The following is a 15,014-nucleotide window of genomic DNA, read 5'->3' as shown; positions in this document are numbered from 1 at the left end:
TGGGTGGGAGAAAGCAGGAAGCAGTTCCCCTAAAGATTCCCACAGGCTGCTCTTCTCAAGGTAGCTCCAACCACCCTCTGCTACGGATGTGTCTCGTTTCTCTTTTCCTCCTTGTTGCCTTGAGGAAAGTTCTATTTTCTCATTTCTCTCTTTGCCTCATTGCACACAGAAGGGGATTGAGAATCTCTTTTCACTCTGCATATACTATTTGTCATTCAACAATGTGACAGAAAATGATTTTTTAATATAAAAATCATTGATTTTTTTCCTTTTTGACTAAAAAAGAAAAGTTGTGACAATTGAATTGAGATCATTGAACTAAAAATTACTGTCCCATAGTAAGTGTTTAGGGGTGAAATCTACTGAGGTCTACAGCTCACTTTGAAATGAATCAAAAAACAAGTTGGGTGGGTAGTTGGTTAGAAGAAGGGATAAAGGAACAGACATAAAATAAAGCAGGAAGAGCAAAATGTTAATTTATAACCCAGGTGGTAGATATATGGGTGTTCACTGTACAATGCTTCCAACTTTTCTATTTTATCAATAATTTTCATAGGAAGATGTTGGGGGAAATTAACGTAGCATATATACATTTATCCTCCTCACCTACCACTGTTAAGCTCAATTCCTTATCACATGTTCTCCTCTGTAGCTCCGCCGTGTTAGTTTGCATAAACATAAAAGCAAACGATCAATACATATTCGTTAAATGGATGAGTGAGTGAGTGAGAGGCAGATGCCACGAATCATCTCAGTTCAGAACTTACTCATTCAACAGCTATTTACTGGTGAAAGGTTCCCTTCAGCTCAGTGAGCTGCTTCAGAAGCAAGAGGATCCACTTTTATCCTCTGAAGCCATGGAATTGGGAAGGATTCCTGGAAAGGCAACCACAACCCCCATCTGCTGCCTTTCCTGAGGAATGCGGGGCGGGGCGAGGTGGGGGTGGTTGGGGCATCAGGGAAAGAGGAGGAAGCCGGAGGGAACCCCAAAGAGTGGGCGCCACAAGGCAGGCCCCCAAAAGAGCGGCAGGAGCAGCCAGGTCCACAGTGACCTCATATCCCGCTCGGGACTGGCTACGTAATTTGCGGGGCCCCATGCAAAATTAAAAATTAAACAATTATTAAAACTTTCAAGATGGCAACAGCAGAACAGGAAACCGAGACAGGGGCCCTCCTGAGCACAGGGTCTGTGTGGCTGCCAGGGTCACAGGCCCCATATGCCGTTCCTGCTCTCTGGTCTTCTTATCCAATCCCCGAACATGCCCCACCTGGTGAGGTAACTCATGCAAGGTGCTCTTCCCTCCCTCGGGGATCTGCCTTTTGGAAAAGCAGATCGTTGAATGTTTCTCCCTCTATAAATGCCAAAGGGACGTCAGACTGAGTGTGGGAATTGTGTGGGGACAGGGATCCTCACTGCACCTCATGCTACACAGGAGGCCATGCTCCCTTCCGGCTGCCCATTTCCCAGCAGGTTCTGAGGTGCTCTCTCTGGGATCAAGGCCAAGCCTACAGAGATGGTGTGGGTGATGGGTGTGCTCCGAGAAGAGAGAATGGAAGCTAGAGGAGGCACTTTGGACAGGGCAGTTGGAGAAGAAAAGCGGGCACCTGTAGATTTTTTTATAGCACTGTGTACCTAGAGAACAGGTGATAGAAGAAGAGGGTTCTCACCCCAGCTCTGCCACTTGGGCTGTGTGGAGCTTGGGTAAACAGCCAGGCCTTGAATTTCCTTACCTGTAAAGTAGGGAAAACATCATTACCTCTCTCCCTGGGCTGTGGGGAGGGTCATTTGAGGCGGTGGGGTGGGAAAGCTCTGCTAATCCCCAGGTAATGAGGACCGAGTGACAGGCAGAAATGAATTCCTTTTCTCGAAGAGGTTCGAGTGCACAAGCAAGCCATCATTTTTGAATTAAGGCAATGGCTCCATTCCAAAACCATTAGCTGCAGCAGGACCTTTTCCAGAGTGATTACAAATAGTCTAATCCAATCAGGCCCAAGTGCCAGCAAGTCAACAAAGGCAGTCAACGTTTCTTCCACATCCCTGGGAATACTGACTGGAACAGCTACGGCAGTAAGGAGCCAAGGCCTGGGCTTTTCAGATATCCGTTATTAAATGCCTACCACAAGCCCATAGGGAGGTCTTGTGATGATCCCCAAGGTAGAGATGAGGAAATGGTCAACTCAGGCTCAGAGAGGTGAAGCAACCAACTCAGGGTCACACAGCTAGGAAGAGACTGGTGAAGTCAAGATTCAAACCTGAGTCCATCTATTTCTCAACCTTCGTTCTATTGACATCTTGAACTGGATAATTCTTTGTTGTGAAGGACTGTCCTGTGCATTGTTGGCTGTTTAGCAGCATCCCTGGTCTCTGCTTGCTAGGTGCCAGTAGCATCCTCCCCCTCTTCCCAGTTCTGACAACCGAAAATATCTCTAGACATTGCCAGATATCCACTGGGAGGTAAAATGATCCTCAGTTGAGAACTACAGGTCTAACTGAAGAATAAACACCTCGAACTGCCAAAGAATACAGCTTTATGCTCAAGGTAAAAAAGGACTTTCTAAAAATAGATGTTATCTAACAATGCAATGAATTGCCTTGATAGATAGTAAGTTCTCCATCATGGGAGGCATGCAAGAAGAACATTGGAGAAGGAGTGATGTGTGAGCTGGGCTTTGAAGGATGAATAGAAGTTCACCAGGAGAGGCGCCTGAGTGGCTCAGATGGTTAGGCGTCTGCTTTCGGCTCAGGTCATGATCCCAGGGTCCTGGGATCAAGCCCTGCATCAGGCTCTCTGCTCAGTGGGGAGCCTGCTTCTCCTTCTGCCTCTGCCTCTCTCTCTCTCTCTCTCTCTCTCTGATTCTCATGAATAAAAAAAAAAAAAAAGAAGAAGAAGAAGAAGTTCACCAGGAGGAAAGAAGAGGAATTTAAGGATGAAGAAAAGGAAGAATAAAAGTACAGATCTGAGTTTGAGGAATTGGGAGGGAATTGTTGGAATGATGAGTCAGGGAAGGCATTAGGGGACAAGGTGTAAGAAAGCTCTTTTACACCTCTGTGCTTCTCCTTGTGCTGTTTTCCCCTCATGGAGCACCATTCGCCTTGAAGCTCTTAGTTGCTCCCCTCTGTGTCCCCACAACGCTTCTAACTTTCCCCTTGATATCACCCAGCTTATCATTCTTAATCAGCTTATCTGATTTTCCCTAACTAAACAGGGAGCACCTCTGGGGCATGGAAAAAGTGTCCACTATTTCTGTTTCCGACGTGAGGCACTCATGGCCATCAAGGAGACAACCCCTCCTTTATGGCAGGGCCCACTCCTTTTCATTCATTGCCATTCTCCCATGCTGGTGCTGGGCAGGTACATGAGGGATGCTCAACGGATGTTCGTTGGATGGGCTCTGAAAAAGGGAGACACAAATGAAGAGCAACAGGACACACAGGAAGAAGGATCTAACTGCAAAAGGTGTAGGCTTATTTTTCAACAAAGATGTCTACACCAACAAAAACTGGAGGTAAGATTTATGCTATTGATGAATATTAATAACCTTCATTTAACTTTTCTATTTTTTCCTGGAAACTTTATTGTTGGAAATTTCTCTCATGGTAATCCAAAACATGAATACAGATTTATGCACAAGGATGCTTATTGCAACATCATTTATGACAGGCGATGAAAGGAAAGAAATCTAACATCTGGGAACTAAATATATTATGGATAGCTACAGAAGAGAATATCATGCAGTCACTGATAATCACATTTATGGAGCACCATTAGCAATATGGAAAAATGCTTACCATGAAATTAAATTTACAACAGATGTTGTTTATCCAGGATGATGTTAATTCTGTTACCAGGTTTAGCATAAGGGTGAGTCTTTGTTATGTTATATTAACAGTGGTTTCCTCTGGGTGGTGGGTGATGTTTATTATCTTTGGCACTTCCCAAGATATCAACAATGAGAGCATCTCAGTTTTATAACAGGGAAAATAAGACCTAACTGCATTCATTTTTTTTAAAGATTTTATTTATTTATTTGACAGAAAGAGAGATAGCGAGAGAGGGAACACAAGCAGGGGGAGTGGGAGAGGGAGAAGCAGGCTTCCCGCTGAGCAGGAAGCCCGATGCAGGGCTCGATCCCAGGACTCTGGGATCCTGACCTGAGCTGAAGGCAGACGCTTAACGACTGAGCCACCCAGGCACCCTGCATTCATTTTTTAGAACAAAATAAAATAGATTATTCCATTGGAAAAAAATTTTTTAAGGAAAGGTCTTCCACATTCTTAGCACATCTTTTATTTTCTTTAGTGAAAAGTGAGAGTTTGGGATTCCTTTCTTGATACATTCTAAATTGCCTCACCCACCACTCCTCCTTCCAAACTGCTCTACCCTCCGAATCATTTGCATTGGATGTTTATTTTAGTCAAGTAAGTCTGAACATTAGTTTCTTTGCTCTAATTCTGAGAGGGAGGTGCCATGCATGAAAGTACCCCAAATATTGCATATTCTCACTGAATGTGGCCAAGGGATAATTTCCATAAGATGCCCAGGCTTATCAATGCCACTGGCTGTGGTGCAGAGAGCAGACTGCAAGTAGCAAAATCCCATTATGAACCTGGTGCGGCAGGAACATGCCTGATTTTGAATGTAGGGCAGTGCTGGGTTAAGAGTTAGCCTCTGGGTAAGATGCAGGAGGTAGATGTCCTTGTGGGCAGAGAGTGGCCCTGAAGATTTTTCTGGGGGTGGAGATACACTTTCTACAGAGTCAAGGAGGGAAAGCTAATAAGAACAGGGGACTGAGTGTGGAGCGAGAGGGAGTGGCGGGGACTGGGGCAAGCTGGAGAGTATATTCTGTCTGAAGAGGACAGCTCTAGCTCAGACGCCACCAACCGCTGCAGGCCCAGATCTGCCTATTTTTTTTAACGAAGCATAAAAGCTGGATTTCTACATGGAATCTTTTAGTTTTTATAATGTCACTTATTTAGTTGTTTTGTTTTCTTGAACAACTGAACACAGGTCAAGAAAAAACAAATTTTGAGGACATGACCTGTGAGCTCCGAGCTGGAAATGTCAAGCTAGTTCATAGGGAATCTGGAATGTTGCATACAAGATAACGACCCTGGGATAGACTCCTTTTGGGGAATCTGCCCAACTCACAAGCTTCCTTCTCGGAGAACCATCATCCAGCTAGGGGTAGACCCTGGCAGCCAAATTTATACCATGTAAACCTGATCCCTAGTCATGTGATTGGACTGGAGGATATTATCTGACCCAGAAGGGCTAAGTCCCATTCTCTCTTCTGGAAAACTGGGATGGCGGTTGTGCAGCCAAGACAGTCTATTGGTCTCATGAACTGAAGTGACAAGAAAGGTGGAGGGGCGGGGGGGGGGGGCCTGTGGCTGCCACTGAGGGGCAGTGTTGCTGCTGTGGCTGCCACTGAGGGGCAGTGTTGCTGCTGTGGCTGCCACTGAGGGGCAGTGTTGCTGCTGTGGCTGCCACTGAGGGGCAGTGTTGCTCATATGTAGGCACACTGAAGTAGAGGAAGGGATGTAATGAGGCCGGGGACAAATGCCAAGACCTGTGCTGGAATAACCGACCTCTCCACGGGCAAAGACGCATCTAGACCTTTCCCCCTCACACCATACACAAAAATCAACTCATAATTGACGAGAGTCCTAAACATAACAGCTAAACTTAGTCTTAAAACTATCAGAAGAAATCACAGGAGAAAATCTTTGAGATCTTGAGTTAACTGAAGATTTCTCAGACACAACGCCAAAGGCACAACCCATAAAGGAGAAAATTAAGTTGGACTTTGTCAAAATTTAAAACTCCTGTGTTTCTCTCTCTCTCTCTCTCTCTCTCTCTTTAAGATTTTACTTATTTACTTGTCAGAGAGAGAGAGCGCGCACAAGCAGGGCAAGAAGCAGGCTCGCTGCTAAACAAGAAGCCGATGTGGGACTCGATCCCAGGACCCTGGGATCATGAACTGAGCCAAAGGCAGATGCTTAACTGACTGAGCCACCCAGGCATCCCAAAACTCCTATGTTTCAAAAAGCACCACTTTTGAAAGTAAGAAGAAAGTAAGAAGCTACAGAATGGGAGAAAATATCTGTACCTCATATATCTGCTGTATCATATGTCTGATGTATCCAGAATGTGTAAAGAACTCTTCCAACTCAATAGTAAGAAGACAAATAACCCAATTTAAAAATGGGCAAAGGATCTGAAGAGGTGTTTCACCAAAGAGGGTATAAGAATGGCTCAGAAGCTCATAAAAAGATGCTCAACATCATTAGTCATCAGGAAAATGCAAATCAAAACCACAGTGAGATACCACTTGACATCCACTGGATGACTATACTTTTAAAAGACAGACAATAATAAGCATCGATGAGAATGTCGAGCAATTAGGACCCTCCCGTACTGCTGGTGGGAATGTAAAATGGTGCAGCCACTGTGGAAAAGTCTAGCAGTTCCTCAAACAGTTAAATAGAGTTACCACAATAACCAGTGATTCTATACCTAGATATCTACTCAAGAGAATGGAAGATATACATCCACACAAAAATTTCTGTGTGAATGTTTCTAGTATTATTGATAATAGCCAAAATGTGGAAACAACCCAGATATTCATCAACTCATGAATGGATAATCAAAATATGGCATATCCATGCCATGCAATATTTTTGGCAATTAAAAAAAAACCCAAAGTACTGATATATGCTATAGCATGGATGAACTGCAAAAACATCGTGCACGTAAAAGAAATTAGACACAAAAGGCAACACATTGTATGATTCCATTTACAGGAAAAGTCCAGAATACGAGATCCATAGAGACAGAAAGTAGATTAGTAGTTGCCTGAGACAGGGGGTGGAAACAGGAAGGAGTCTTTGGGAGTGATGGCAATGTCTTAAAATTGAATTCTGATGATGATTATACAACTCTGGACATTTACTAACAATAATTGAATTGTATGATTTACTCAGAATGGGTGAATTTTGTGGTATATAGATTATAGTCAAAGAAAGAAAGAAAGAAAGAAAAAGAAAGAAAGAAAGAAAGAAAGAAAGAAAGAAAGAAAGAAAGAAAGAGAGAGAGAAAGAAAGAAAGAAATTCAGTGGTCCAAGCAAGAGGCTGTCTAGGTTTCCAGACTTCTGTCTGTTTTAAAAACCTGTATTGCTCCCTAAAATACTTACCAGGCACTAGAATTTTTTTTTAAGGGAAATAAAGGGGCGTTAGGGAAATAAGGCTGAAACTAAGGGCAGATCCTAAAGAGCCACTGGAGTTGGGTCACAATTTTGACTCTAAGCTTCCCAGGAGCCAGAGCAAAGAGGAAAAACAGGATCAATTACAAGATTCTAGTGTCATTTGAATAAAAGCAAAATAGTTGCTTAGCAGAAAGACAGCTTTAGCTGGAACTAAGTTTTAGATAACATGGTTTCTTGTAGAGGGGGCACAGTGAGATGTTACATATAACTTCTTAATCCTCAGCAGCGGAAGAGTGGACATGACTTAGCTACATCAACTCTTTCCTCCTGTGGTTCCATGATCCTCTCTCATTTTATAATTTGGCTTAAGAGTTTGGGAGGTTGGACTTGTTTATCTGCTCTTCCCAAGCCCCACCCCTGGTGTGACAGGCTGGGATTTTGCAATTAGGCCAGGAATGGGAAGCCGAAGGATAATTATCACTAAATGGCAAACAAAAGAAGTATAAAAAGCCCAGCTCCATTCTCTCTTACCCTCTGACATTGAAAAGCAACGGATGAGAAGAAAAATAGTATTTCAAAGGCTTCCTACATACCAGCATTGGGCTGGGAGGGTTTCCATGTTGCTTCATTGAATCCTCACAGTGCCAGTTATGATAAAGGAATTATTTTTACCCCCATTTTAATGATGTGGAAACAGGTTTCTGGAGTTTATAGGGCTTGGTATCCTGCACTAAGATCCAAAGATGACTGAAGAACAAGTCCCTTAATGGCCCAAGTGACACCCGCCTTCTAGGCTATTTGAAGGGGCTTCAGACCCCCTGCCCTAACCCACCCACCTTTTCACTACAGTAAGAAAGAAAGAGAAGTAAATACAAGTAAAGATTTCATGGCACTGGAACTACAAACATCTGCGCTAACATTTGACAAGGACACTGTACACAACACCAGGCCCAGCATATACACACATATCATTTCAAGACACTATGAATAATGTTTTATTTTTGTTCCAAATCCCCGGAGATTAAGCCTTGAGAAAGGCACTTTCAAAGATCAAAGTTATCCAGACTGTTTCCTTCTTGAGAAAAAAAGAATTATGTATGATATTGAAGTAAATAAAAGAGCTGGTGGTAGAGAAAGGAGAGGCAGATGAGATGTTTACAAGAGAGAGCTCCTAGGTGATTGGGAGTCTCTTTAATATCTGTCCCCTTCAGTCAAGTGACCCCCTGCCTGACTGTGCAGCCGTCCTCCCAGCATCACCCCTGGGGCTCCTTGGCACCACCTGCTGGCCAAGCCTCCTACTGGTACTGGGGCCAGGCTTGTCTCTAGACTGACTGAAGTATGTGTGTACAGGAGCATAGGTGAGAGTGAATCAGTCTGGCTGCTCGTTCCATTCTCGTATGCATTCATTTACCCATCCGTCCCTCCATTCACCCATCCGTCCATCCATCCACCCATTCATTTACCCATCCGTCCACCCAACCACCCATCCATCCGTCCATCCATCCACCCATCCGTCCATTAATCCACCCATCCATCCATCCAACCATCCGTCCATCCTCTTTTCCTTCCACCGATCCATCCATTCAAAAACTCCTTATCGAGGCATCAGGCAGAGATGTTCTGATAGGTGACAGATAAACACAACCCCAGGACTCATGGAATTCATGGCCTATATCAGTGGTTTTCAACCTTGGCTACCTGGAGACATCTGTTTCAGGGAAGACATACTGAGACATCTGTTTCAGGGAAGATTGAGTACAGGTACTTTTCCCTATTTTTTCTGCTAAGTACAATAAAAAACAAAAACAAAAACAAAAAACCCTGAACACTATATTTAAAACAAACATAAGACAACTCTAAAAGGTGGAGAGGCAAAGGCAGACCAGCTAGGAATCCCAGGACCCAAAGAATGACACAGTGATGAGTTCCCTGGGTTTTTATTTGGCCATATATATATCTGAGCCTTTGAGCTACAAAGGTTGGCAGCTCAGGAACACTAATGGGTACAGACAAAAAAATAAAAAAGCCCCAACAAAAGTCTGCTGCATCTAGCCAAAGGACCAGAAAAGGGGCAGCCTAGCAAAATAGAAAACTTTTAGACTAAAACTGGTCTGCTTGCAGCCAAACACCACAGAAAACACTAGAGTCCCATTCTGATCCTGGCCAGCAGAGGCTGAGTGGAGCCAAGACTTCCGCCCTCGTCAGAATACAAGGTGACCCGACCTCCTGGTGGGGAGTTGTCCCAATGGTACCTAATAAGGACTTTCATCCTCATCAGGTAGAGATAAGCCCTGCACCCCACCCCCCAGAGTCAATAGAGGCCACATGGGGAGCAGTAAGGAGGCACCTCTACCTCTCTCAGCCAGGGAGTTATTCCCGGAGGCCTGGTAGAGAGCCAGAACTTATCGCTGCTCATGAGTAATGAAGACCCCTCCCCCTTCAGGTGTCACAGAAGCTGAGGGGGGAACCTGGACTTCTACCCCCACCAGGAAGTAATAAGGTGGTGGCACACCCTCATCCCACTGCCTCCTGTTTCCCCTGGCAGAGCAGTGTCTCATAACACCAGATAAAAGAGAAGACTTATATTTGATCCAGAGTCTCAAATGCCCACCTAAAATTCCCACATTTCAGTTGAAAATCATTTCTCATATGAAAAACTGGGAAGAGCTCATACAGAATTTTTCTTAAAGCAATCAATAGATACCAATACCAAGATGACAGGGATGCAAGGATGACCCAACAAACACTTTAAAGTAACCATAAAAAGGTTAAAATGTGCAAATGGGAACATCCTTGAAACAAAGGAAAAAATAGAAAGTCTGGGCAAAGAAATAGAAGAAAAAAGAAGAACCAAATGGAAATTTTAGAACCAAAACATCTGGTAACTAAAATAAAAACTCAATGGTTGGGTTCAACATCAAGATGGAGGGAACAGAGGAAAGAATCAGTGGACTGGAAGACAGGACAATAGAAATTACCCAAACTTAAAATCAGAAGGAAAATAGACTGGAAGCTAAAAAAAAAAAAAGGACAGAGTCTCAGAGATCTGTGGGACTATATAACAAAAGACTTAACACTCATGTAGGCATAGTGCTGGAAGTTGACAGGAAAGAGTGTGCGGATGAAAAGGTACTGGAAGAAAACTTCCTAAATTTGGTAAGAGACATAAACCTTCATCAAGAAGCTGGGTGAACCTCAAACAGGATAACCTCCTCTCAAAACCCACACCAGGACACATAATAATTAAACTTATAAACAAATAATTAAACTTTAAAGAAAAAATCTTGAAAGAAGCCAGAGAAAAACACCTTACTATAATGAGAATGACAGTAGATTTCTCATCAGAAAATGTGGAGATGAGAAGGAAGTGACATAATATTTCAGAAGCCAAAGGAAAAGAAATGTCAACCCAGAATCTCACACTCGGTGAAAATACCCTTGGGAAATGAAGGAAAATCAATACATTCTCAGAAGAAGAACTTGTACAAGACTTGTATGCTGAAAACTACAAAATGCTGATGAAAGAAATAAAAGATCTAAATAAATGGGGAGATATACAGTGTTCACGGAGTAGAAAATTCAGCATAGTAAATGTGTCAACTTTCCCCAAATTGATGTACAGATTTAATGCAATTCCTGTTCAAATCTCAGCAAGGTGTCTTACAGATATGGATGAGACCATTCTAAAATTTATATGGAAAGACAAAGGACTAGAGTAGCTACATGATTTTTCAAAAGAAAAATGAAATGATTAAAATGAAATCAGGCTATCCGATTTCAAGACTTATTACATAGCTGCAGTAATCAAGACTATAGTATTGGTTGAGGGGTAGGCACAGAACAGTGGAACAGAATAGAGAACCAAGAAACAGGCCTGCATAATAAATATGCCCAAGAGATTTTTAACACAGGCGCAAAATCAATTTAACTGGGGAAAGGACATTTTCAACAGATGGTACTGGACCAGTTGGACATCCATAGGCAAAAAACTAAACCTCACTCAGAACCTAAGAAAATTAACTCAAAATGGTTCACAGACTTAAATGTAAAAAGTAAAACCATAAAACTTTTAGAAAAACTCAGAGAAAGTCTTCAGGGTCCAGGGCTAAGCAAAGGGGACTTAGACTTGACACCAAAAGCATGACCCATAGAAGGAAAATTGATGAATTGGATCTCTCCTCCAGTTATTTACCTACTCGCATTATAATCTTTGCTGGATCTATGTGTTTCTTATGCCATCATTTCCTTTATATATATTTTTAACAGATCTACTTTTTTTAAAGCTTAAGTTTATTTTACTATAACATATAAGAAGCCAGTCATCTGTTTTTTGTCATCTATAGAAGCTTTCCATAAGAATAAATACAATGACAACAAAACAAGGTGATTAAATTCTAGCCAGATATTTTGAGGAAGGCTCTTCATTAACAAAACAAAACAAAACAAAACAAAAACATGGGTACTTATAATATAGGTATTAAAGATCTACCAGCACTAAATTGAGACTCTCCTGTGGGTAATCAAAAGAATCGAAAACCAATGTGAGTCAATATTAATCAACGCCACGACTGTTTACAATTTATAGTCACTTCAGGTACCACCTAAAATGTGGTAAGCACTGCCCGAGATCATTTTGCTCCCAAATGCCTTTAAGGAAAAGTTCAAACCCTTTAGACGGCTGGCATGATATTTCCTTCATGTTTGACCCACTCTACTCTAGTAAACATGAAGTCACTGGTCCCAGACCCCTCGGGTTCTTTCAGCCTTTGGGCTCTGCACATGTTATTCCCTCCTCCTGGAAGAGGATGTGCCTTTGGAGCGGGGACCTCATTTTTGTATATGATTCTCTCCTTCTGGGCCTACTTCAGAGTCTGCCCGCAACAACCAGGTGAGAAGAATGAGAAGAAGAAAGAGGGGGATGGTTGATACAGGTGGATAATGAAGACAGGAAGCCAGGCACCTGGGTGGCTCAGTCGGCTAAGCATCCAGCTCTTGATTCATAGATCATAATCTCAGGGTCCGAGCTCCCTGAGGAGTCTGCTTCTTTCTCTCTCTTTCTCTCCCCTCTCCCTCTGCCCCTCCCCCTGCTTGTGCATGCTCTCTAAAATCAATCAGTCTTTATTTTTTTATTAAAGATTTTATTTTTTTGACAGAGAAAGAGATAGCGAGAGAGGGAACACAAGCAGGGGGAGGGGGAGAGGGAGAAGCAGACTCCCCACTGAGCAGGGAGCCCGATGTGGGACTCAATCCCAGGACCCTGGGACCATGACCTGAGCCGAAGGCAGCTGCTTAACGACTAAGCCACCCAGGCGCCCCTCAATAAATCTTTAAGAAGAAGATGGGAAGAAAAGAGGAAGAAGGGAGGAAGGTGGGAAGGGAGGGAGAGAAAGAAGGAAGGAGGATGATGACCTACCATTTTTTAAGTTTATTTATTTATTTATTTAGGTTATCTACCTCCAATGGGGGGCTTAAACTTGTTATCCAAAGGTGAAGAGTCACATGCTCTTCTGACTGAACCAGCCAGGCACCCCTGAATTTCTGTTTATCATACAAAACTCATCTTAAAAGTTCCTTCCTCTTTGAAGCTTTCCTATATCTTTAGCTACATCAAAGCTCTCCTTCCTCTGGGTTCCCACAGTATTGTTTCCATACTTCTATTTTTTTAAAGATTTATTTATTTATTTGAGGGAGAGAGAGAATCTCAAGCAGACTCCCCACTGAGTGAGGAATCCGATACAGGGATCTATCTCACGACCCCCAGATCATGACCTGAGCTGAAACCAAGAGTCAGATCCTCAACTGACTGAGCCACCCAGGCATCCCCCATATTTCTATTGAGGCATTTAATGCTCTGTATTCTGACTGACTGACTGACTGACTGACTGAATGAATGAATGAATGAATTCAGGTATCCTTCACTTAGACTTTAACCCTTACAAGGGCAGGAGAAATATGATAGTCACCTATTATTCCAGAACCTAGCCCAGAGGTTCTTAACCGTGGCTGCATGTTAGAATCCCATGGGAAGTTTTAAAAAAAATCCTAGGGGCGCCTGAGTGGCTCAGTCAGTTGAGCGTCTGCCAGGGTCCTGGGATCGAGCCCTACGTCAGGTTCCCAGCTCACCAGGGAATCTACTTGTCCCTCTCTCCCCGCCCCTGCTAGTGCTCTCTGGCTCACTCTCTCCCAAATTAATAAATAATAAATAAATCTTTAAAAAAATAAAAAAAATACTAATGTCTGGCTCCCACCCTCAGACAAGATTCTGATTTTCTTGGTATGAAGTGTGATCTGATTATCAGGATTTTTGAAAACTCTCCAGATGCAGCCAAGACTGCATTGCTTAGCCCAAAGCTGAATGGTAGGAGGAACTCAGTAAGTGATGAATGAGTGAATGGAAGAATTCTTTCTTTAACACATCACAGTGCTGACCCAACATGACCATTTTCAGGGTTTCATGCTATGCTAATTCATTAATATATTCAGGAACTATTAATTAAGCAATAACGCGGTACCAGGTGTTATGCTAGGCCATGCTGCTGGAGAGGGGAACATGAGTAAGACTCCCACTTCTCCCCCTGTTCCAGTGTGCCTTTGGGAAAGCTGGGGCTGTGTCCTTGTTGGTCCAAGAACTTTCTGTCCTGCTGGTTAATTGGCCAGTACCAACAGCAACCATCTCCCCAGTGACTGACAGCAAACCTTACTCCTGGCTGCTTCCTTCGGCAAATGTAAGGACAGACTCGCTAAATTCCCAGAGAGAAAGTTCCCGGAGTGTAGGAGTGAGTCACAGAGCAAAAAGAAAGTGGTCCTGTCTAGATCTCTCTAAGCACTGCAGAAGCGACAGGTGAGTCTCACAGGTGAAACCCTGTGCTAGTTAAATAACTTCTTTTTGGGGTGTGTATTTACTCAAAGAAAATCTAAGGCCTTAGGATATGATTACGATCTGAACTACCTCACACTTAAAGAGAACTTCCCCTCCCTCCCAAATGAGTGGCTGCCCTCTCGTACTTAGAGCTGCTTTAAGATTTGCACCACAGATTACTGAAAAGCAGAGATAATGACCATTTGTGCCACTGCTGTTCTGGTTCAGACTTTGATAATATATCTGCTCAACTGTTTAACAGCTTCCGAACAGCATCCTGATTCTGATCTGGGTCCCCTCAGCCCACCCTACATGCAGCAGCCAGATAATCTTTCTAAAAACCACACATCCAATCACCTCTTTCTGCTACGGAAACTCTAATGGCTTGCCATGGCTTTGGGGCCGCGACAGGATACACAGGACCCCCCCCCCCCATGTATAATACAAGGGTAACCCAAATGAAACGGGGCTGTCTTGTGTCCAGGCTAACCATGGTACTACATTCAGAAGAAATTCAAGTCCAACACCCAAGAAGAAAACAGATGGAAAATAACTTAAACCTTTTTCCCAGAGACTCTTAAAGAGGAAGAAAAAAAAAAAAAACACAAAAAACCTAAAGCACCTCTTGTCCCACCTGTTACCCTACTGTGCCACTTCCCGTGTCAGCTGCTTGCCATCAAATCTCTCCTTCTCCTCTCAAAAACCTGTAGTTTGCATTGGTTCCCACTTTTACTCTTTCTCCCATCCACACTCCAATCTTTCTGACCTATTGAAGGCACCTTGCATTTCTAACAGAAATCCACTTTGCTTTCACGGTGCTTTCTCTTCTTTGCCTGTAAACTACTCCAATCAGCACCACAGAAGCCCAAGAGACGAGCGTTCAAAGACAGATTCCACTCTGGAAACCGAGGGACAGGGCCAAGCGGTGGCATGTTAAAACCTTTGACC

The 15,014-nt window shown here is 43.2% G+C and overlaps 1 protein-coding gene across 2 annotated transcripts in view; it reads right to left on the bottom strand.

Moving 5' to 3' along the window:
• The window catches only part of HRH1 (histamine receptor H1), a 28,076-nt gene that overhangs the window by 4,071 nt on the left and 8,991 nt on the right, over nt 1–15,014 (bottom strand). Inside the window, exon 1 of one of the 2 annotated variants that reach the window (XM_027581898.1) lies at nt 768–845. The exons of the other annotated variant lie outside the window; for it this stretch is intronic. Within the exon in view, the coding sequence (XP_027437699.1) occupies nt 768–771 (4 nt within the window). The 5' untranslated portion in view covers nt 772–845. Of the gene's footprint in view, nt 1–767; nt 846–15,014 lie in introns of those variants that run through there. 2 annotated transcript variants of the gene reach the window in all.

The sequence above is a fragment of the Zalophus californianus genome, chromosome 1, assembly GCF_009762305.2.
Source record: "Zalophus californianus isolate mZalCal1 chromosome 1, mZalCal1.pri.v2, whole genome shotgun sequence".
NCBI lineage: Eukaryota > Metazoa > Chordata > Mammalia > Carnivora > Otariidae > Zalophus > Zalophus californianus.
This window is presented reverse-complemented; position numbering and strand designations above follow the sequence as displayed.